Here is a 21279-nt window from a genome sequence, read left to right as displayed (position 1 = left end):
CCGTGTGGTGAAGGTTCTCCCACAGTACTGTTAGGTAGGGAGTTCCTTCATTATTACTGGGTCAAAATCTTGGAATGGCGATATATTTTCAAGTCAGGATGGTGTATGACTTGGAATGTGCAGGCGGTGGTGTTCCCATGTGCCTGCTGCCCTCGTCCTTCTAAGAGGTAGAGGTTGCGGGTTTGGGAGGTGCTGTTGAAGCGTTGGCGAGTTGCTGCAGTGCATCTTGTAGGTGGTACACACTGCAGCCATGGTGTGCCGGTGGTGGAGGGAGTAAATGTTTAGGGTGGTGGATGGGGTGCCAGTCAAGTGGGCTGCTTTGTCCTGGATGGTGTCGAGCTTCGAGTGTTGGAGCTGCACTCTTCCAGGCAAGTGGAGAGTATTCCATCACACTCCTGACTTGTGCCTTGTAGATGGTGGAAAGGCTTTGGGGAGTCAGGAGGTGAGTCACTCGCCACAGAATACCCAGCCTCTGACCTGCTCTTGTAGCCACAGTATTTATGTGGCTGGTCCAGTTTAGAATCTGGTCAGTGGTGACCCCCAGGATGTTGATGGTGGGGAATTCGACGATGGTAATGCCGTTGAATGTCAAGGGGAGATGGTTAGACTCCTTCTTGTTAGAGATGGTCATTGCCCGGCACTTGTGTGTCTGCAGTGCACAATTCCCAGATATTAACACATTACCATTTGCCACATGCTGTTTGAGCTGAGCCTGTCTGCAAAACGATGTGAGACTTAATTTAAAATTAACCATTTTATTTGTTTTTCAGCTGGACATTGGCTATGTGTATGATGAACCTGGTGGGTAGCATCATTTTTAAACTTTGTTGGAAAAATATGCTTTCTTCCACCTTCCTAAAACTGCTAGATATTTGAAGGAAGTTATTGTTTACATCTGGCCCCTTTCCTTTGAGGCTAAGTATTCTGTGACTCTGATTTCTATGTGGTTACATCATCCTTCCCATTGCTTGTGTGTAACATTCCAACCTCCTTCAGCGGTGTGTCGTTCCTGTTTTCTCTTGCTGAAGGAAAAAAAGCAAGAGAAAACTGTTGAATATCAGCAGCAAAAGAGGACATGGTGCCCCCAGAGAATTTATCCAGTTAGTAGATACACTGTACAGAATAAGATGATCAATCCCTGGTCTCAGCAAAGTTAGCTGATCTTAGTTGGGAATTGGTATGAGCTCTATAATTGCCATGGGGCCTCCTGCAATAGGGAGAAAAAACTGTCCATGGTTTCAACTCTCTTTGCTATCCAGTGATTCCTGCTGGAAATATGCATGTGTGGATAATGGGTGGGCTTAGCTGTGATGTCCCTTTTTTATGGTCGAATAGCCTGCTAAAACTGGTCAGGACTGTACCACAACTCAGGTTCACACATCAATAATGGCCAATTGGATAGGTACTGGAGAGTGATTGGTGCCTCAGGCTTTGAGGAAAAACAAGGATTAAGACCAAAAAGATGAGTTTTTTAATGTCACTTTTGCACTGAATTGAAGGATGCAACAGGACAGTGACCATGCAGTGAAGCATGGACAGGCTATCTAATGTGGTCTGTGTTAAATTTCATCTGCCATATTTCTGCCCATTTCACCAGTCTGTCTATCCTCCTCACTGTTTACCACATTTCAGAGTTTCTTGCCATCTGCAAGGTTTGAAATTATGCCCTGTATACCCTGGGGGACACCACTGTATACTTCCCTCCAGTCCGAAAAACAACTGTTCACAAATACTCTGCTTTCTCACCCTTACCCAATTTCGTATCCATGCTGCCACTGTGCCTTCAATCCTATGGGTTTTAATTTTGCTCACCAGTCTATTATCGTACTTTATCAAATGCCTTTTGAAAGTCCATGTACACATCAACTGCACTACCATCATCAACCATCTGTTAATGTCATCACAGAACTATCAAGTTAATCAAACATGATTTACCCTTTAACAAATCCGTGCTGGCTTTCATTTATTAGCCCACATTTTTGCAAGTGCCAATTAATTTTGTCCCGGATTATTCTCAGTTTCCCCACCACTGATAGGCTGACTGCCCTCTCGTTGCTGGGATTATCCTCCTCCCCTTTTTTGATCGGGGTATAACATTTGCAGTCCTCTGGCACCACTTCCATATCTAAGGAGAATTGGAAAATTTTGGCCAGAGCCTTTGCAACTTCCACCCTTCCCTCGGCAATATAGGATGCATCCCATCTGAACCGGGTGACTCTTCTACTTTGAGTACTGCCAACCTTTTAAGTACCTCTTTAGTATTTCAGCCATGCCCTCTGCATCCACTAGAAGATCTTTTTGGTCCCTAATTGGTTCCACTCTGCCTTTGACTACCCTTTTACTATTTTCATATTTATAAAAGACTTCTGGGGTTCCATGTTATGTTACCCACTAATCTAGTCTCATAAACTCTCTCTGCCCCTCTTATTTCCTTTTTCAGTTCTCCTCTATACTTTTTGTATCCAGCTTGGTTCACTACTGACTTATGAACCCAACATTTATCACAAGGCTACTTTTTTTTGTTTCATTTTAATCTTTATCTTTATTCACCCAGGGATCTCTAGCTTTGGATGCCCTTCCTTTCCCCCTCATGGGAATGTCTCTAGTCTGTACCCAAACTATGTCCTCTTTGAAAGCCTCCCATTGATCATTTACTGGTTTACCTGCCACTCTGATTACAATCCACCTGGGCCGGATCTCTATCCTGTAACCTGGTTGTGGTGATGGAATGGTTTAATTCAAAATGGATTAAAAATACATAATGGTAAATGTTCTCCACATTGCAGATGCCCTAACTATAATCTTTCAAAGTTCTCTAGATTTAGGAACTGACCCTCTATATTGGAAAATTGCACATGTCACTCTGCTTTTAAAGAAAGGAGAGGGGGAAACCACCAAATTATTGACCAGTTGGCCTAACATCTGTTGTGGGGAAAATGCTGGAGTCTATAATTAAGGATAGGGTGACTGAACACCTTGAATTTTCAGTTAATCAGAGAGAGCCAGCATGGATTTGTGAAAGGTAGGTCGTGCCTGACAAACCTGATTGGATTTTTTGAAGCGGTGACTAAAGTAGTGGACAGGGGAATGTCATTGGATGTTTATATGGACTTCCAGAAGGCATTTGATAAAGTCCCACATAAGAGACTTTTAGCTAAGATAGAAGCCCATGGAATCGAGGGAAAAGTATGGACTTGATTAGGAAGTTGGCTGAGTGAAAGGTGACAGAGTAGGGATAATGGGTAGGTACTCACATAGGCAGGATGTGACTAGTGGAGTCCCTCAGGGATCTGTCTTGGGGCCTCAATTATTCACTGTTTATTAACGACTTAGATGAAGGCATAGAAAGTCTCATATCTAAGTTTGCTGATGACACAAAGATTGGTGGCATTGTAAGCAGTGTAGATGAAAACATAAAATTACAAAGCGATATTGATAGATTAGGTGAATGGGCAAAACTGTGGCAAATGGAATTCAATGTAGACAAATGTGAGGTCATCCTCTTTGGATCAAAAAAGGATAGAACGGGGTACTTTCTAAATGGTAAAAAGTTAAAAACAGTGGATGTCCAAAGGGACCTAGGGGTTCAGGTACATAGATCATTGAAGTGTCATGAACAGGTGCAGAAAATAATCAACAAGGCTAATTGAACACTGGCCTTTATATCTAGAGGACTAGAGTACAAGGGGACAGAAGTTATGCTGCAGTTATACAAAACCCTGGTTAGACCGCACCTGCTGTACTGTAAGCAGTTCTGGGCACCGCACCTTCGGAAGGACATATTGGCCTTGGAGGGAGTGCAGCGTAGGTTTACTAGAATGATATCCGGACTTCAAGCGTTAAGTTACAAGGAGAGATTATACAAATTGGGGTTGTATTCTCTGGAGTTTAGAAGGTTAAGGGGTGATCTGATCGAAGTTTATAAGATATTAGGGGGAACAGATAGGGTGGATAGGGAGAAACTATTTCTGCTGGTTGGGGATTTTAGGAGTAGGGGGGCACAGTCTAAAAATTAGAGCCAGACCTTTCAGGAGCGAGATTAGAAAACATTTCTACACACACAGGGTGTAGAAGTTTGGAACTCTCTTCCGCAAACGGCAATTGATACTAGCTCAATTGCTAAATTTAAATCTGAGATAGATAGCTTTTTGGCAACCAAAGGTATTAAGGGATATGGGCCAAAGGCAGGTATATGGAGTTAGATCACAGATCTTATCAAATGGCAGAGCAGGCTTGAGGGGCTGAATGGCCTACTCCTGTTCCTATGTACACTGCTGAGCATAACCTAATGCATTTTCTCTAAGTTCTGTGACCTGTTGTCATGCGGTGTTGAGACTGGTGTTGGTTAAAACCATTTAACCTGAGCTTTTCACTACCCAACAGGACATGCTGTTCTAAGGAAATGGCTTCTGCTTCATGATCCTGAAAACACAAGTACAGGATCCAAGGGATACATGAAAGTCAGCCTATTTGTCCTGGCGACAGGAGATGAGCCTCCGGTAATTATTTTTTGTGGCATGTGTATGAATTAATTCTTGTAGCAAAATAAGGGTTATCCCCAGTAGTTGTATATCATATCCTCTTGTTCTATAAATGGTTCAATTGTGTTCCTATGCCAATAATGAGATGCATGTAATGTTTAGGATCATAAGTGCTGATAACTGCGTTCATTAGAATACAAACCCTGACAGTTAGTGCATCACCACTGAGTGTGTTTTGTAAGGCATTATTGTGTTACTGTGACTGCTAATGAGAACTTGGACAATTTGGCCAGCAAAAAAAATTGTGATATGACCACAACAGTGTGTCATATGAACCGTAACTGAAGTGTGCACACGTGCATGGGGCGAGTGGCCAACTACAAATAACTTGTTTATTCAAGGAGTGCATTGCAGAGATATCCATGCATGTGCACGGTTAATGTTACAATTATTATAATAATGGACTGTAGTGATGGTTTTTGAGCACTTCAAGTTAGCGATGCTAATTTAGGAATTCCTATTCAGGATATTGCATATAGGGATGTACTTAAAGATGGATGGTTTGCAAATAATGAATAAAACTTGAAATCCCTGTTGTGTTGAATAGCATTAGAAGAGATGGTTTTCGAATGTCTGTTTGAGTATACATTGAAGAATTGCAGGGCTCGTTCTCGCTTGATGTCAGACTCACCTTGATCTGTTGTGCTCCATTCACCAGTTTGAATAACGGGATAGCCAGTGGGATATGGTGTTGGCCCCCAATTGTAGTACAAAGGAATATTTTGATCTGGGCCAATAAGGGCACTGGATATGAGCCCAATTTCACTAGGATAAATACCACTTCAAGTGCGCCCCCCCACCACCACCCCCAAAAAAAAAAGGGCAGCACTATTACAAGTGGCCTAATCAAATTAAAAATGCATTTGGAAAGTGTTGGATCGTGATCTGGTTTTTGCGGTCGATGAGATGGACAGTGTCCAGCGGTGCCCACTGGTCGCAGAAGGCTTCTAGTGACTGGGTGGTCACCATGTGATCTTGTTCCAAGGCCTTGGAAAGTGCCTTACTAAGGCTTTGCACACCTTGAGAAGGAATCTCCAAAGTATTAGTGGGAAAGTATGAGGGCATCTAACCCAATTGTTTATCAATACCTGGGGGTCCTGATGGATGGCAACTGCAACCTGGACACAGTCTTTGCACTGTACTGAAGGGCAGGGGCATAAAGGGCCCTCTGGTCTGTCCTCATTGACAAAATCCAACACCAAGCTTGAGTTGGATTTGTGGCAATAAAATGAAATGGCTACAGGGAAAGAAGGTGCAACTGCTTGCACCTAAACGATCATTGAATACCATGGGGCGATGCAAGTGTTATGGTGGGACATCTCTCTGCCAAAGCCCCTCATGATGGGCTAGATTAAGAAGTTTGAGAGGCAGGAACAGCAAAGTAATGTTATGCTTCACTGCAGCCCACTATATGATTATTAATGTGCCAACTTTTAAAAAATCTGTTCCAATAGGTTGAAAAAAAAGATGCAAATGAAGAGAATGACGATGTTGAAAGCAACCTGCTGCTCCCTGCAGGCCTCACACTTCGATGGGTGACATTTCTTTTGAAGATTTACAGAGCAGAGGATATTCCACAGAGTAAGTTGTGTTTCTAGTTGAATAGAAGAATATGGTAATTTTAGTAACTAGGAATAAATATTGCCACAAGAAAAATCCTGCTTAAACTGCAGTATCCTGCCTTCAGTGATCTGATTTGAGTTTCAAGTTCATTTCATAGTTTTTGAATCAAACAAATAATTATTGGTGGGGTTGATTAACAGATTTAATAGCTTTCAGTGTCCTGAGTTTCTCCAATTAACAGGAGCCATCCTGTAGATCCACTATGGTGAAACCACATTAAGTAGGGCAGGCCAAACTAAGAAGTTCAAAGGTGACTTTTTTTTTGGTGTGGGGTGGGTGGTGAAATCTAACTTGATATATTTTCTTCCTCCTCCTTGTCTTGTGTGGTCATCATAAAACAACTGTTGAATGCAACACCTCTTGTACTCAATCTTAAATTCTCCTGAGGTCCAGTTGCTTCCTGTAATTGAGTGCCTGCATCACCAGTAGCTGAGCTCAGCAGGATTCCAACTCTGTTACCATCCAGTGACTCCTGCTGAAATTGCATGTGTACAAGACATAGGCTGAGGATATTGTTGGGTTTGACTGTGCTGCCTCACTTCCTCCACGGTTGACTAGCCTATTGACACACATTGTCCAAGCTCGTGTGAAGAATTCCCCCTTGAGTAAGGTACTAGAGTGCTGCTTGTAACAGTGGAACCAAACCCCAGCAGAAGTAACCACTGAAAATAGGACAAGGGGTGAGCAAGGAAGAAGGGTAGAAAATTTAGATGTGGGAAGAATCAACTCTGAAATTAAGTATTTTGCAACAATATTCCTTGTCCTAAAAATTCAAGAGAATAGTGATGTGAAATGAGAAATTTCTGAAAAACAATTTTCTCCCCCACCTCAGCCCCAGTTTTGTGAATGTTGCTATTGTGTACATGTGCAATAAGTACCCTCCTCCCGATCAAATTGCTTGTGGTCTCTCACCCCTACGATTTTTTCCAGTGTGATACCCACCTTAGTATCCTTGCATCTAAGGGCCTCGGGCCCTGGTGCACAAATGGCACACATCTCTCATCTGACTGCAGTTACACTATAAAATCCATAAGCTGTTTGCTTCAAATTTTATCCGCTTGGCTGCCTCACCATCTTCCTGCCCCAATGCCTTTCTTGACCGGCATCCCTGGCACTTATTAGACGTCTTCTCCAGGAGACCCACCAACTCCTTTCTTGCCCTTGCTTCCTTCCTACCCCAACCCAGCTCTTGACCACTCAAACACCTCTTCCCCACACCCAGTGCTAGCTGATATTGTCAGCAACTGCCCTGTCCTTGGGCATACCCCCCTCCTGCCTTTTTTTATTTAAATGGGCCATCCTTAACTCTTCATCTTCAACTACTAGCCCATTTTTTACCTCTTTTCCCCCCTAGATTCTCAATTTAGCACCACCCAAATCTCCACCTCTTCTGCCACTTCCTATTCAATTACTTTGCTTTCCATTCAACCTGGTCAAAGATGCAAATGATAACGCCACCATTACAATTACACATGATATCATCCGTCCCTATTCTCACCCTCAACATCTTGGCAGTCAGCTACATCAACCTTCTTGTGTTCAAATTCTGTGGCACTTCCCTCCCAAAGTTCCATTCTTTCTTCCCTCAATGTTAACAGCCCCATCTCCTGCAATGGGGTTTCCCATTCTTGTTCAGTCACCTGTGTGCCCCAGGGGTCCATCATTGGCCCCTCCTGTTGCTCATCTGTATGCTGCTGCTTGGTGAGGTTGCCTGTAAGCATACTGTTTCCTAACTTTACCCCTGCTGGTTCTCTGGCTGTGCCATCTAACTGCGTGTCTGTCATTAAGTCTGGATGAGCCACAATCTTCAGCTTAATGTTGGTAAGACTGAAGCCATCCTGTTTGGCTCATGCCAGAAACATTGCACCTCAGGCCCTAGTTCCAGCCCACTTTCTGATTGTTTATTTGGATGTTAACCCATGGTGCACAGCTGTGATGTTTTCTTTGGTCCTGAACTGAGCCAGCTGTCCTCCAGCTCATCTATTTCCATATCCCAAAATATCACCCATTTCTGCGTTACCCCAATCACCGGTGAAATGCTGATCCACAACCAGGCTCAACTTCTCACAATTGTAGTCAATTTGACTCTGTTCAATTGTTCGAGACTGACACCATAATGGTTAGTAGCCATATGACTTTATTTAGCGCAAGCAAGAATCAATACATTGCAGTATTTAAGCAGTAGTTTACAAAGCACAATTGAGAATTATATTACCCTGTTGTCCTTTTGGGTAGAAGCCGTGACCTTGTTCCCCGTTCCTTTATGCACGTACTCTCGATCTCATTTACCTGCCTGGTGTGTACTCTTTGCTCTACACTTAGACTCTCTCTCCAGTTATACCCCAAAAAACAGAACTCTGGCAAAATACATCCAATCATATAGACAACACATTTGTCCAGAAGAGCAAGTGCCTTGTGGCCCCCCTTATCTTTCATTATCCTTAGCACAATGTTCCTCAATCCCTGCAGCTGATAAATCACCCTTTGACCTTGAAGGTGACAGGAGTACTGGCTAGCTTCAGCATTCCAGTATGTCTGAAGGAGTGGGGGATACTATTATGTCCCTCCCTTAGTTTGCAATAACAAGATTCTCATGGCTGTTAACTTACTGCAGCTGCAGTAAGTTAATTTAAAAGCAATGCATGTTATGGTATAGTAGTTTCAGCTAAAGCCTTGGCTAATTAACCCTTTCAAGCCTGGCTCCCCTAAACACCACAACCTATATTTCCTTGCACTCTGTTCTGAACAACCTCCATAAGCTCCAACTTGTACAGAGCTCCACTGTTTACATTCTAATCTCTACCAATTCTGGTCTACTATATGTTTTCCCCTTTCCCAATTTCACCATGGGTGGTAGAGCCTATAGCCATCTTGCACCTGCATTCAACAATTCTCTTCCCCCAACTGCTCTGCCTAATGTGTCTCCACCTTCAAAAACCCTGTCTCTTCAATACTGCTTTTGGCCCCTATCCCTCTTACCCCAGTTTGGCTTCAACCTTTTGACATGCTTCGGGATGTGTAACTGTGTTAAAGGTCCTATTTTAGTGCACTGTTGCAGGGCATCCACTGCATTTAAACTGATGTTTTTTCTGGCTCATTCTTTAGACTTTTATTTGTCAATTACATCTGGCTTTCTTTAACTGCTTAGATTGATGCACTGATGAAATAAGTTAGTGACTGTAAGTTGTAATCAAACTAATGTTCTTTTCCTCATTCATTTAGTGGATGATGCCTTTGCAGAAACTGTTAAGTCAATATTTGGAGCAGGGTCTGACAAGAAAAACCTTGTGGACCCATATGTGGAAGTTGGCTTTGCTGGGAAAAAGGTGAGAATCTGGCCATGTCCATTTCCTGTGACTTCAGTGTGGAATTCTAGTTTCTTACCCATTGCCCTGTGTTTTTAACACTGACTTTGTCCTGTTGTAGCTTTGTACAAAGATAATAGAAAAAAATGCAAATCCTGAGTGGAATCAAGCCATCAACCTTCAAGTCAAGGTAGGATCTGCCTCAGTTTCATGAACTGTGATTTATTGTTTTTGTAGATGCCCAATGACATTGGTCATGGTGAGTCAGGGGAGTAGCCGCTGCCACATTCATGCCTTTTACTACCCATTCTGATCTTTTTGCTGTATTGTTCGAATGCTTACCTTTGTCCCCCAGATTTTTTTTCTGAGATGATGGATCTCTGTGCACTGATGAGTTGTGTATTGAGGTTCTCTGATCCATTTAATTACTATTGAATTGCTGCATGGTGATGTAAAGGTGACCATAGCATGTCTTGGATCAGGATGCTGGTGATAGCAGCTAGGGCAGGAATTGAAGGAAGCCTGAGGCCACAGTAATAGAATGTAGGTGATTTTTGTTTAAAATCATTTTGAGATGTGGTAGCAAGATGGAAGTCTATAAATTATCTATAGCAGGGTATAAGGAAGTTGTTAAATAAAGAACAATTTTGAACACTTTGAGTTACAGTTGGTAAACTTGTATCCAGCAGAATAAGGCAGGGAGAGGAGGGGGCCAGGGTCAGCTTAAGGGGAGATGTGGGGCCAAGTTTGGTGGCTTAGTAGCCAGTTAGGAGTGGGATTGTGGGTTTAGTCACATTGCATATGGAAGTTGTGTTGAGGCACAGCTGGTGCCTTAATGTGACTGGCAAAGAGAAATGGGGTCCAGGTTTAACAGCACTGAAGTTCTGAAGCACAGAAACATGTCAGCAGTGGCTTGGTCTGGGGTGCTGGCAGGAATTGGAAGACTGGGCGAGTTGCAAAATCGCTCAGACTGGGTGGCAGACAGGCTGAAAAGGTTGAAGAGGATCATTGGAGGCAGGATTTCTGCAGTCTTTGATAAGTAAAGCAAAAGAAAGTAATTGCATAAAACTTAAGTTTCAGTGAAACTGCTATTTATCTGTAGGCTGGCTGAGAAACAGCATGGCAAAGGAAGTAGCTGGACATTGGGAGATGTGCCACAGACACAACTAGTAGCCAAAGCCTGCAACCAAATCATTATAGGATTTCAATGTTTACATTGGCAGTTTCAATATTAAATGTTAACAAAAGCATGACAAAAAAATTGTGACAGGAAGTTTAATTAAACAGGAAGTGTGTGTGCATAACATTTTTAATAAGATTCATCAATTGCCTGTGGTTTTGAACAAGTCATGTGATCGTCAGGTGAAACAGGGCTAGAATGCGGAGGGTAATTAGACCAGATTAAGCAGATGTAATTCAGTCCTCACTTTAACATTTACATTCTGTCCTTAGTTTTTCGTTAACATAAATTTCCATGTCCATATTTATAATGGAAACTGCCTATATCAGCTGTCACAATTTAATTACCCCTTCCCACAACCAGTGAAGGCTCTACAGTGTCACCTTGGCACCAGGAGGGTGTAATTACAGTGTGCAAGTTTACAAAGGCAGTGTCCATTATAAAAGTGAAAATTGACATTATAGTGGAAACAATTGACAGGGAATGTGACCTCAGGAAGTCAAGTTTATGCAGACAGAAGATTTTTAATTTGTATGAAAAACTGGTGGAATGTGCAGTAGATGCTCTTGATATCCGTTTCTTTCCACCAGTACTGAGGTACAATGGGCTAAATTTTGCTCTCAAAATAGCAGTGAGGCTAATGGCACTCACTGTTACTTAAGCGGTACAGCAACTTCCGGTGAGGAGCAGATGTGCATTTAAATGCCAAAATCCAAAAGTTGTGCCGCTCCACTGTTAGCTTTGTGAAAAGGGCATCTTGCACTCTGCCTCGCCATTGAGCAGTAGATACAAACTAAACTCGCCACAAAGTTAAGTCTTATCATTTCAACTCTTGCATATCGCTAAAAGGGTACTTAACTACTGCCAATCAACATCTGACAGTGAAAGTTAACTATTTTACAAGTGTGGTGTTTCATTCCTTCAGATATTGTTGGAGATTTTAAATATGTCAAATTTAAAATGTAACTTTTTTTTTACTTTGAGCTTTGTTCTCTCTCTCTTAATCCAGTCTTGCTTTCCCTCTCTCCTACACTTTCTGTACCTGATTTGACATTGAATTCCCCCACTATAATTTACATTTCCTTTTCAATCCTTTCACTGTTCATTTCACAATCCTTCAATCTTTTATTGGTTAAGGAGATACATAGTTGCTTGCCCTGTTTCCCTCCCTGCCCCATTATCAGCTCGCACTTTCAGCAACTTGCCACACAAAAAAAAAACGAAAAACCTAAACGTGCAAGGACAGGTCTAACTGATGGTAGATGCCCTGTCACAGCAAATTATGGCCCATTGTTTACAAGAACCCATAAGAGCATGGGGATCATCCCTGTTATTTAAATACCCCATTCCCAGAATTTGGGCCATGATCGGCAACAAGTCAGAGTGGCAGGTGGCAGTTCCTCTGTATCCCACCCCAATTCTTGGCTTATCTCTCCAAATCTGTTCCTAATCTGATATTTCTCCAGCTCCTTTTCTGAAGAAGCTAATCCACACAGCATCACTGGTCTTTCCTTGAGTTGGGTTCAAACGTGCACTATTCGAAGGAGGTGGGGGTAGTTCTTCTAATCTCCAAGTCTCGCTTGAGGACTAAATCTGAATGTGTGACCTTGATCTGCACTAATCATTTAAGCCGAATAGTTGGCTTACAGCTGCCTCATCTATGCTTTTCAACACCTTTTTAAAGGCCAGCTGGAGTGCAGGGCTTTATTTTGCTTTGCATGTAAGGTTAAAGAATTCTTTAACCAAACTACCATTGTAAACCTCCCAGTTAAGGAATTTTTCAACATTAAACAGAGCAAAACATACTCCCAAATAAAAAAAAACAATCATGTCACTTGTCATTGTGATGTGTAAATAGCAAAAATGATCCTCAGCCATTCAGAACCAACAAATTTCATTTCCAGCCTAAAATCATGACAATCCTTCAAAATATTCTAGTTTAACAAATTAGCACAAATGTACATTGAATTCTCCCTTAAGTTAGAGTTTAGAATTGCCCCAGTCCCTCAGTGTATTTTAGGACTGTGTAATAACGTGGTTCCTTTCTAATCTATTCAGTCGTAGCCAGAGAATCACTGCAATGGCTTCTTTTCCTGCTCCTGCACTGTTAACTCAAGTCCCCCAAGGATCTATCCTTGGCTCCTCTCCTAGTTCTCATCCGAAAACATGTCAGATTCCACATGTATGCTAATGACACCCAGCTGTAACCTCACAACTACTTCTCTCGACCCTTCCACTGTCTCATTTGTCTGACATCCAGTACTAGATGAGCAAAAATTTCCTCCAACTAAATATTGGGAAGACGGAGGCCACTGTCTTTGGTCCCTGCTGAAAACTCTGTTCTCGAGCCACTGACTCAATCCCTCTCCCTGGCTGCTGTCTGAGGCTGAACCAGACCATTCGCAACCTTAGTGTCCTATTTGACCCTGAGATGAGCTTCTGACCACACATCTTCTCCATCACCAAGGCCATCGACTTCCACCTCCGTAACATCGCCTGTCTCTGCTCTTGCCTCAGCTCGGTTGCTGCTGAAACCCTCATCCATGCCTTTGTTACCTCCAGACTGGACTATTCCAATGGTGTCCTAGCTGGCCTCACATCTTCCACCCTCCATAATCTTGAGCTCATCCAAAACTCTGCCCGTATCCCTAACTTGCACTAAGTCCCGTTCTCTCATCACCCCTGTGCTTGCAGACCTACATTGACTCCTGGTCCGGGAGTGCCTCCATTTTTAAAAAATCTCATCCTTGTTTTCAATTCCCTCTGTGGCCTCACCCCTGCCTATTGTGTAACTTCCTCCAGCCCTACAATCCTCAGATCTCTGCACTCCTCCAATTCTTGCCTCTTGCGCATTCCCAATTTTAATCGCTCCACCATTGGTGGCCATGCTTTCAGCTGCCTGGGCCTGAAGCTGTGAAATTCCATCTCTGCCTCTCTTTACCCCCCCCCCCCCTCTCCTTTTTAAGATGGACCTTAAAACATACCTCTTTGGCCAAGCTTTTGGTAATCCGTCCTAATGCCACCTCGTGGTTCGGTGACAAATGTTGTTTGATAATGCTCCTGTGAAGTGCCTTGGGATATTTTACTATGTTAAAGGTGCTTTATAAATGCAAGTTGTTGTAGTAATGTATAATTATCCTGTGCCTCATGCTGCCTTTTTTGCTGGGCACTGTTTGGGAGCTGGAACCTTCCCACTTGTTCAGATTGGAATAAAGTTTTGAAATTTGCTGTTTTAGTTATGGAGGTTTCATGGTTGTGACTGATTTACTTATGTGACCCTACTTAACCAGTTTTGGTGGGACTTCCTCTACTTTGTGTACTGATAATTTGCAAAGTCTAAGTTGTGGAGTCTGTGTTGACATTTAAGTGGCAAAAGTTGCAGTGGAGTTGTTTATGAAATTGTTGTCAAAAGTGAGTCATTTGAGCTTCCATCACAGTAGAACTTTGTATTCAAAAAATCTTCTGCGCAGTGTGCCAAACAGTGTTCCAATTTTATGGTCTTGAAATTTTAAAACTCTGAAGTTTTTTGATCTGGATTATTGTCATAAATTTGGGTCTGCTATCAATACCTCCTTGGGTTCAGTGGTATCAGTTGCTCCAATAAGCAGTCTGAGCATCTTTTTATTTACTTGTACTGCCCTGTATTTACTGATGTAATAGTGGCCTGGGGGTGTAACCATCATGCCGCCTTGTGACCTGAACAGGATATTGGCATCTTTCTCACGAGTTTCTTTTTCCCCAAAGGCAGACCAAGCAAACATTTGGTGAGGCTAGATTTGAAGTGAATTGTTGAACTGCTTTATTTCCCATCCCAATGTACAGCACATTTGACAGGATACACTTATTCCTGTCAGTGTAACTTGGGGGGGCCATAATATAATGAACATGCTGTGCTATCCTACTTCAATGGGCCACCTTTTTGACTTGAAGCTAATTTTCTACCTCCTCTCTCCAGTATTGCATTCTTCTCTCTGCCTTTTTCTGTCTGACTGTGTCCAGCTTTTGCAGTTCCTTTTTTTTAAAATTAAAAACCTGACTCGTGTCTGCGTTTAGTCAAACTGACTACCACCCCCTAACTTGGCAATGGCCCCTGACCAGTTCAAATATTTGTTGCAGCAGCAATGAGGACTGCAATGTCAAGCTATCTTTCATTTAAGTATGCTGGTTTAGACACCCCATCGGATGAATGCAAGCCCTGCTTACTGTGAACTTAAACCTCTTGAGAGCTAAATTTTTAGCTCCATAATAGCATTTTTAATATACATTACATTAAGTTCCCCCTGTGCAGGCTTGGTCTGAAATTCTGAAACATGACATTGGTGGGCTTATTTCTTAAGCAGAACAGAACTGGCTCAAAAATGAATCATAGGGAATCAACTGTTACAAACCTCTGAAGTTACTAAAGATTAATTGTTTTAACTTACCAATGAAGGTTATAGTCTATTATATCTAATGTCTATTATGGTGAGCATTTATGAGCAGTTTCCAGGAAGAATCTAGAAAATAAGTAAAGTTAATTAACTTTAAACATTCCCAGAGTCTGAATTAGGAAGGATTATTGTTACTATTAACATCGGAGAGGGGCTGGTAGAAGCTCACAGTTCCACAGGGGGTAGTAGTTTTTTTTTTATTCGTTCATGGGATGTGGGCGTCGCTGGTGAGGCCGGCATTTATTGCCCTTGAGAAGGTGGTGGTGAGCCGCCGCCTTGAACCGCTGCAGTCCGTGTGGTGAAAGTTCTCTCAGTGCTGTTAGGAAGGGAGTTCCAGGATTTTGACCCAGCGACGATGAAGGAACGGGGATATATTTCCAAGTCGGGATGGTATGTGACTTGGAGGGGAACGTGCAGGTGGTGGTGTTCCCATGTGCCTGCTGCTCTTGTCCTTCTAGGTGGTAGAGGTCACTGGTTTGGGAGGTGCTGTCGAAGAAGCCTTGGCGAGTTGCTGCAGTGCATCCTGTGGATGGTGCACACTGCAGCCACACTGCGCCGGTGGTGAAGGGAGTGAATGTTTAGGGTGGTGGATGGGGTGCCAATCAAGCGGGCTGCTTTATCTTGGATGGTGTCGAGGTTCTTGAGTGTTGTTGGAGCTGCACTCATCCAACCAAGTGGAGAGTATTGCATCACACTCCTGACTTGTACCTTGTAGATGGTGGAAAGGCTTTGGGGAGTCAGGAGGTGAGTCACTCGCCACAGAATACCCAGCCTCTGACCTGCTCTCGTAGCCACAGTATTTATATGGCTGGTCCAGTTAAGTTTCTGGTCAATGGTGACCCCCAGGATGTTGATGGTGGGGGATTCGGCGATGGTAATGCCATTGAATGTCAAGGGGAGGTGGTTAGACTCTCTTGTTGGAGATGGTCATTGCCTGGCACTTGTGTGGTGCGGATGTTACATGCCACTTATCAGCCCAAGCCTGGATGTTGTCCAGGTCTTGCTGCATGCAGGCTCGGACTGCTTCATTATTTGAGGGATTGCGAATGGAACCGAACACTGTGCAATCATCAGCGAACATCCCCATTTCTGATCTTATGATGGAGGGAAGGTCATTGATGAAGCAGCTGAAGATGGTTGGGCCTAGGACACTGCCTTGAGGAACTCCTGCAGCAATGTCCTGGGGCTGAGATGATTGGCCTCCAACAACCACTACCATCTTCCTTTGTGCTAGGTATGACTCCGGCCACTGGCGCGTTTTCCCCCTGATTCCCATTGACTTCAATTTTACTAGGGCTCCTTGGTGCCACACTCGGTCAAATGCTGCCTTGATGTCAAGGGCAGTCACACTCGCCTCACCTCTGGAATTAGCTCTTTTGTCCATGTTTGGACTAAGTCTGTAATGAGGTCTGGAGCCGAGTGGTCCTGGCGGAACCCAAGCTGAGCATCGGTGAGCAGGTTATTGGTAAGTAAGTGCTGCTTGATAGCACTGTCGACGACACCTTCCATCACTTTGCTGATGATTGAGAGTAGACTGATGGGGTGGTAATTGGCTGGATTGGATTTGTCCTGCTTTTTGTGGACAGGACATACCTGGGCAATTTTCCAGTGGCAGGGTCGGGAGTTGTTGAGGCGGGCGATTGGTGGTAGGAAGAAGCCGGTGGGCTGAGGGAAATAAAGATGAGGACACTGACTAATTGGGTGTTGAATGGGAACTGGATCAGGTGAGTGATTTGTCTCTGCCACTGACTCTCGTCCGGCAAGACTATGCGTGCAAAAATAATTGGTTCAAATAGTGGAGCCGGCTGCAGGGTTGGCGGCTGAATGGAACCAGGAGTGGGCTATTGCTCCAGAGGAGCGTGGTCGGGCCATTGAGTTTGCAGAAGAATAGGGCTTATTGATGCATCAGGCTGGCAATGTTGTAAGAGTGAAAGAGTTGCTGGTGGCACAGGGCCCAGTGGCAGTAACGGGTGTGGGATCTTGAGAGAAATGGGTGAAGGTAAAAAGCGAGGGGCAAGGCCCAGGAGAACCTGGAGGAAGGAAGAAATTCTATATGAACCTGAGGAAAAACGTTAAACTTAAAAGTTTAAATCTGACTTAACTTACCTGAACTGGGAAAGGCTGGGGGAGAAAAAGCATGAAGTTCGTTAAGTTTTGAGAAACTGAAACTTGCTTCACAGTGCTAACAAAAGCAGCACTTATAATGACATTTAACTAATACATTATGTAGAGCTGTTTATGTACAGGATTTCAATTATGAATGTTTACATAGGAATTTTCAAAGTTAAACTTTGTCATGCTTTTATTTCAAGTCAGTAGTTTTAAACAGATGAGAAGTGAATGCATGTACAAGACTTTTAATGAGATATAAATTCTGTTGTGGATTATTAAGACATAAACTCTGGGGTGAAGTGGAAGCAAAAGGGAAATTTTGTTTTTTTTGCATGTGTGTAAGGAGCTGTATATTTAATATTGTGCTATCAATACAGGGTGAGTGAGAAATGGTCCAATACAGCATATAACCTGAGGCTATAATGGCGGGTATGGTGTTGAAGTCTAAGGAGAAACTTGGATGGAATAGCAAAAGCCATGTCAACATGGCGTCACCTCAAGGGGCTTAGGTTTCAACAAAGCTGTCAACATTAGGCCAATGGTGGATTTGAGATGTTCATGAGTTGGGTGCATACTTGAAGAGTCACCTCTTACTAGAATGTGACGTGGTTAAAAGTAGCAAGCTACTTTAGAAAGGTTGTGCATGTATGGAATGAAAATTGTCCAGTGCACAGTGACCTGTATTACAGATCAAACCTTTTTCTGTGTTGCAGTCACTGGGGAAAAATATTCTATGCATCGCAGGCAGGAACATAACATAAGAAATGGGAGTAGGCCATACAGTCCCTCGAGCCTGCTCCGCCATTCAATCAGATCATGGTTGATCTTCAACCTCAACTCCACTTTCCTACCCAATCCCCATATCCCTTGATTCCCCTAGAGTCCAAAAATCTATTGATCTCAGCCTTGAATATATTCAATGACTGAGCATCCACAGTGCTCTGGGGTAGAGAATTCCAAAAATTCACAACCCTCAGTGAAGATATTCCGCCTCATCTCTGTCTTAAATGGCCGACCCCTTATCCTGCGGCTATGCCCTCTAGTTCTAGATTCTCCAGCCAGGGGAAACAACCTCTTTGCATCTACCCTGTCAAGCCCCCTCAGAATCTTATGTTTCAATGAGATCACCTCTCATTCATTCTTCTAAACTCCAGAGAGTATAGGCCCATTCTACTCTACCTCTCCTCATAGGAAAACCCTCTCATCCCAGGAATTAAAGTACTGTACCTTCATTTAAGGCAAGTATATCTTTCCTTAAAGAGACCAAAACTGTATGCAGTACTCCAGATGAGGTCTCTCACCCTTAGGAGGTTGAGAGAAAATAAGTCTTCCTTCAGATGCTTCTATCCAGTAATGTTTAGAATATGATATTAAAGGCGGTTATCATATTCTAGGTGGGTGTTGATCTTGTATCCACACCTGCAGCAGATCGGTGGTAGACAGTTCGTGCTATGGTTGGGCATGTGACTGAATGCAAAGTGGTTGCACCAGACATGTTCACTCAACCAGTTACCTGGTAAATGATGAAACCTAATAATCTCATGACACCTCTTTAGGTTTTGCAGTGCAATAGTAAGTGAACAATATCTTTAAAAAAGCAAATGACTAATTTTTCTCTTCCTTCTGCAGTTTCCATCTATGTGTGAAAGAATACGCTTGACAGTGTTCGATTGGTGAGTGTGAAGCAAGAGCTTTCATCCCTTTATGTTTTGAATTTAATTGACCATTTTTTTGTGGTTTAACTAGCAGTGAACGTTTAAGTATAGATATTCTAGAAATGCTTGTGATCGGGTCACCTTTATATGGTACAGGGAGGACTAGAAGTAGTGGGGCAGAAAACTGCTTTTTAAAGGGAACCTGGCAATACTCTGCTTTCTATTTTTGTGTGATTTAATTTAGCGAATTGGTTTGCCACAATACCCACTGGCGCTCCCTCACCTTTAAAAAGGATACATTGGCCTTAGAAGGAGTGCAGTGGAGATTCACCAGCATGTAACCAGGGCTCCAAGGGTTAGAGTATGAGGAGAGCTTATATTCCCTGGAGTATAGTAGGTTAAGGGTTGAATTGATTGAGGTTTTTAGGATTTTGATGGGGTAGATGGAGAAACTTTTTCTGCTGGTGGGGGAGTGTAGGACACGGGGACATGATAAAATCAGAGCCAGGCCATTCAGGAGAAAAGTTAGGAAACACTCCTTCATGCAAAGGCAACAAAGTGTGGAACACTCTCCCACAAAAAGCAGTAGATGCTAGATCAATTAATAATTTTAAATGTCAGACTGATAGATTTTTGCTAGCCAAGGGTATTGAGGGATATGGAGGTAGGATACAGATCAGCTGTAATCTCATTGAATGGCGGAACAGACTCGAGGGGATGAATGGCCTATTCCTGTTCCTATGGTGGTGATTGTAATGTATGTTTATTTGGCAGGATTAGTTTGGAGTCTGTCTGAAAGTAACAATTTGTACTCTGCTGCACTAATAGTTGAAGAATCCAGTATTACTTTTATTGTATTTGTAGTATTTTGCTTTTGTTGTATTGCAGTTGACCTTGAAGTGCTCAATTGTTTGCAGGACTGGTACATTTTGCTTTGGTGATCAACAGAAAATAAATTTGCATCTGCTAAATTCTGTGCTTCCTGTTTTGTTCAGGGAGAAAATATGATCACCACTAACTGTATAAACTTGATGGATAGGAAAAATAACCTGAACACTAGTTACAATCAAGGCATAATGTCAATGGTGATTGACATTTAGGTATCCCTTGGTGTATAGAGAAGACTTGCAATGTCTTTTACTTTCTATGGTTTGTCCTTGTTAAGGAAATTCCCTTTTGGTGTGCTTCACTGGACTGTAGTAGGGAGTCCTTCAGAGTTAATTTGACGTCTTTACAAGTGCAATGATTTAAATTCAATGCAAAAATCATAATGTGGAGTGCAGTACCAGGGGTGTGGAAACATGGTAGTGCATCTAGGTAGTCCTGAAATTTAAAAAAAATAGTATCTCTTGTGCCCCTCAACCTCTCTGCCAATGAACTATCCACTGCCATCATCTCTCAATTCAGGCTACGTCTCAATACTTTTTACTTGCACTCAGGGGAAAACTCAGCTCTCATAAGGGTGACAGGTGAAATTTTGCATTGCTTGTTTATTCTGCAAGATGTTCTGAGTAACCAAGCAGTTCATTTTTAAAACAATATGTATCTGAGAGAAAACACTGCTAATGCAGCAGTGAAAGAGGGAAATTCTGGAAAGGCTACAATCATTTGAGGGGAAGTCTGTATATAGAAAAAAATCATGTTTAGATATTATTCTGAGAATTGGAATGTAATGTTACATGTAAAGTAATTGATTTGCTGCAGAGCAAACAATTAATCTTTTTGGTTCAGATATACACTAGAAATGACATGGGCTACTCAGTGTTCACCAGGTTTGACCACCTTGACCAATTCTCTCACCACTTATTCGGTTTATGGAGCTCCCCCACCTTCCACAAATGCTACTATCCTTTATTATCAAATTTATGCAGCTGTTCTCCATTCTGTGGGAATGTAAATATACAACTCCTCTTCCTCGTCCTCCGCCCCCCCCCCCTTCCTCCGTCCTCCCCCCCCTTCCTCCGTCCCCCCCCCCTTCCTCCGTCCCCCCCCCCTTCCTCCGTCCCCCCCCCCTTCCTCCGTCCCCCCCCCCTTCCTCCGTCCCCCCCCCCTTCCTCCGTCCCCCCCCCCTTCCTCCGTCCCCCCCCCCTTCCTCCGTCCCCCCCCCCTTCCTCCGTCCCCCCCCCTTCCTCCGTCCCCCCCCCCTTCCTCCGTCCCCCCCCCCTTCCTCCGTCCCCCCCCCCTTCCTCCGTCCCCCCCCCCTTCCTCCGTCCCCCCCCCCTTCCTCCGTCCCCCCCCCCTTCCTCCGTCCCCCCCCCTTCCTCCGCCCCCCCCCTTCCTCCGCCCCCCCCCCTTCCTCCGCCCCCCCCCCTTCCTCCGCCCCCCCCCTTCCTCCGCCCCCCCCCTTCCTCCGCCCCCCCCCTTCCTCCGCCCCCCCCCCTTCCTCCGCCCCCCCCCTTCCTCCGCCCCCCCCCTTCCTCCGCCCCCCCCTTC

General features: G+C 43.6%; 1 protein-coding gene across 1 annotated transcript in view; it reads left to right on the top strand.

Moving 5' to 3' along the window:
* The window catches only part of LOC137340126 (myoferlin-like), a 212238-nt gene that overhangs the window by 50711 nt on the left and 140248 nt on the right, over positions 1 to 21279 (top strand). Inside the window, exons 10-15 of the mRNA XM_068002457.1 lie at positions 771 to 801; positions 4384 to 4499; positions 5996 to 6122; positions 9387 to 9490; positions 9591 to 9659; positions 18821 to 18864. Of these exons, the coding sequence (XP_067858558.1) occupies positions 771 to 801; positions 4384 to 4499; positions 5996 to 6122; positions 9387 to 9490; positions 9591 to 9659; positions 18821 to 18864 (491 nt within the window). The remainder of the gene's footprint in view (positions 1 to 770; positions 802 to 4383; positions 4500 to 5995; positions 6123 to 9386; positions 9491 to 9590; positions 9660 to 18820; positions 18865 to 21279) is intronic.

The sequence above is a fragment of the Heptranchias perlo genome, chromosome 21 (assembly GCF_035084215.1).
Source record: "Heptranchias perlo isolate sHepPer1 chromosome 21, sHepPer1.hap1, whole genome shotgun sequence".
Taxonomy (NCBI): Eukaryota; Metazoa; Chordata; class Chondrichthyes; order Hexanchiformes; family Hexanchidae; genus Heptranchias; species Heptranchias perlo.
Note: the sequence above shows the minus strand (reverse complement) of the source record. Positions and strands in the feature narration are given on the sequence as shown.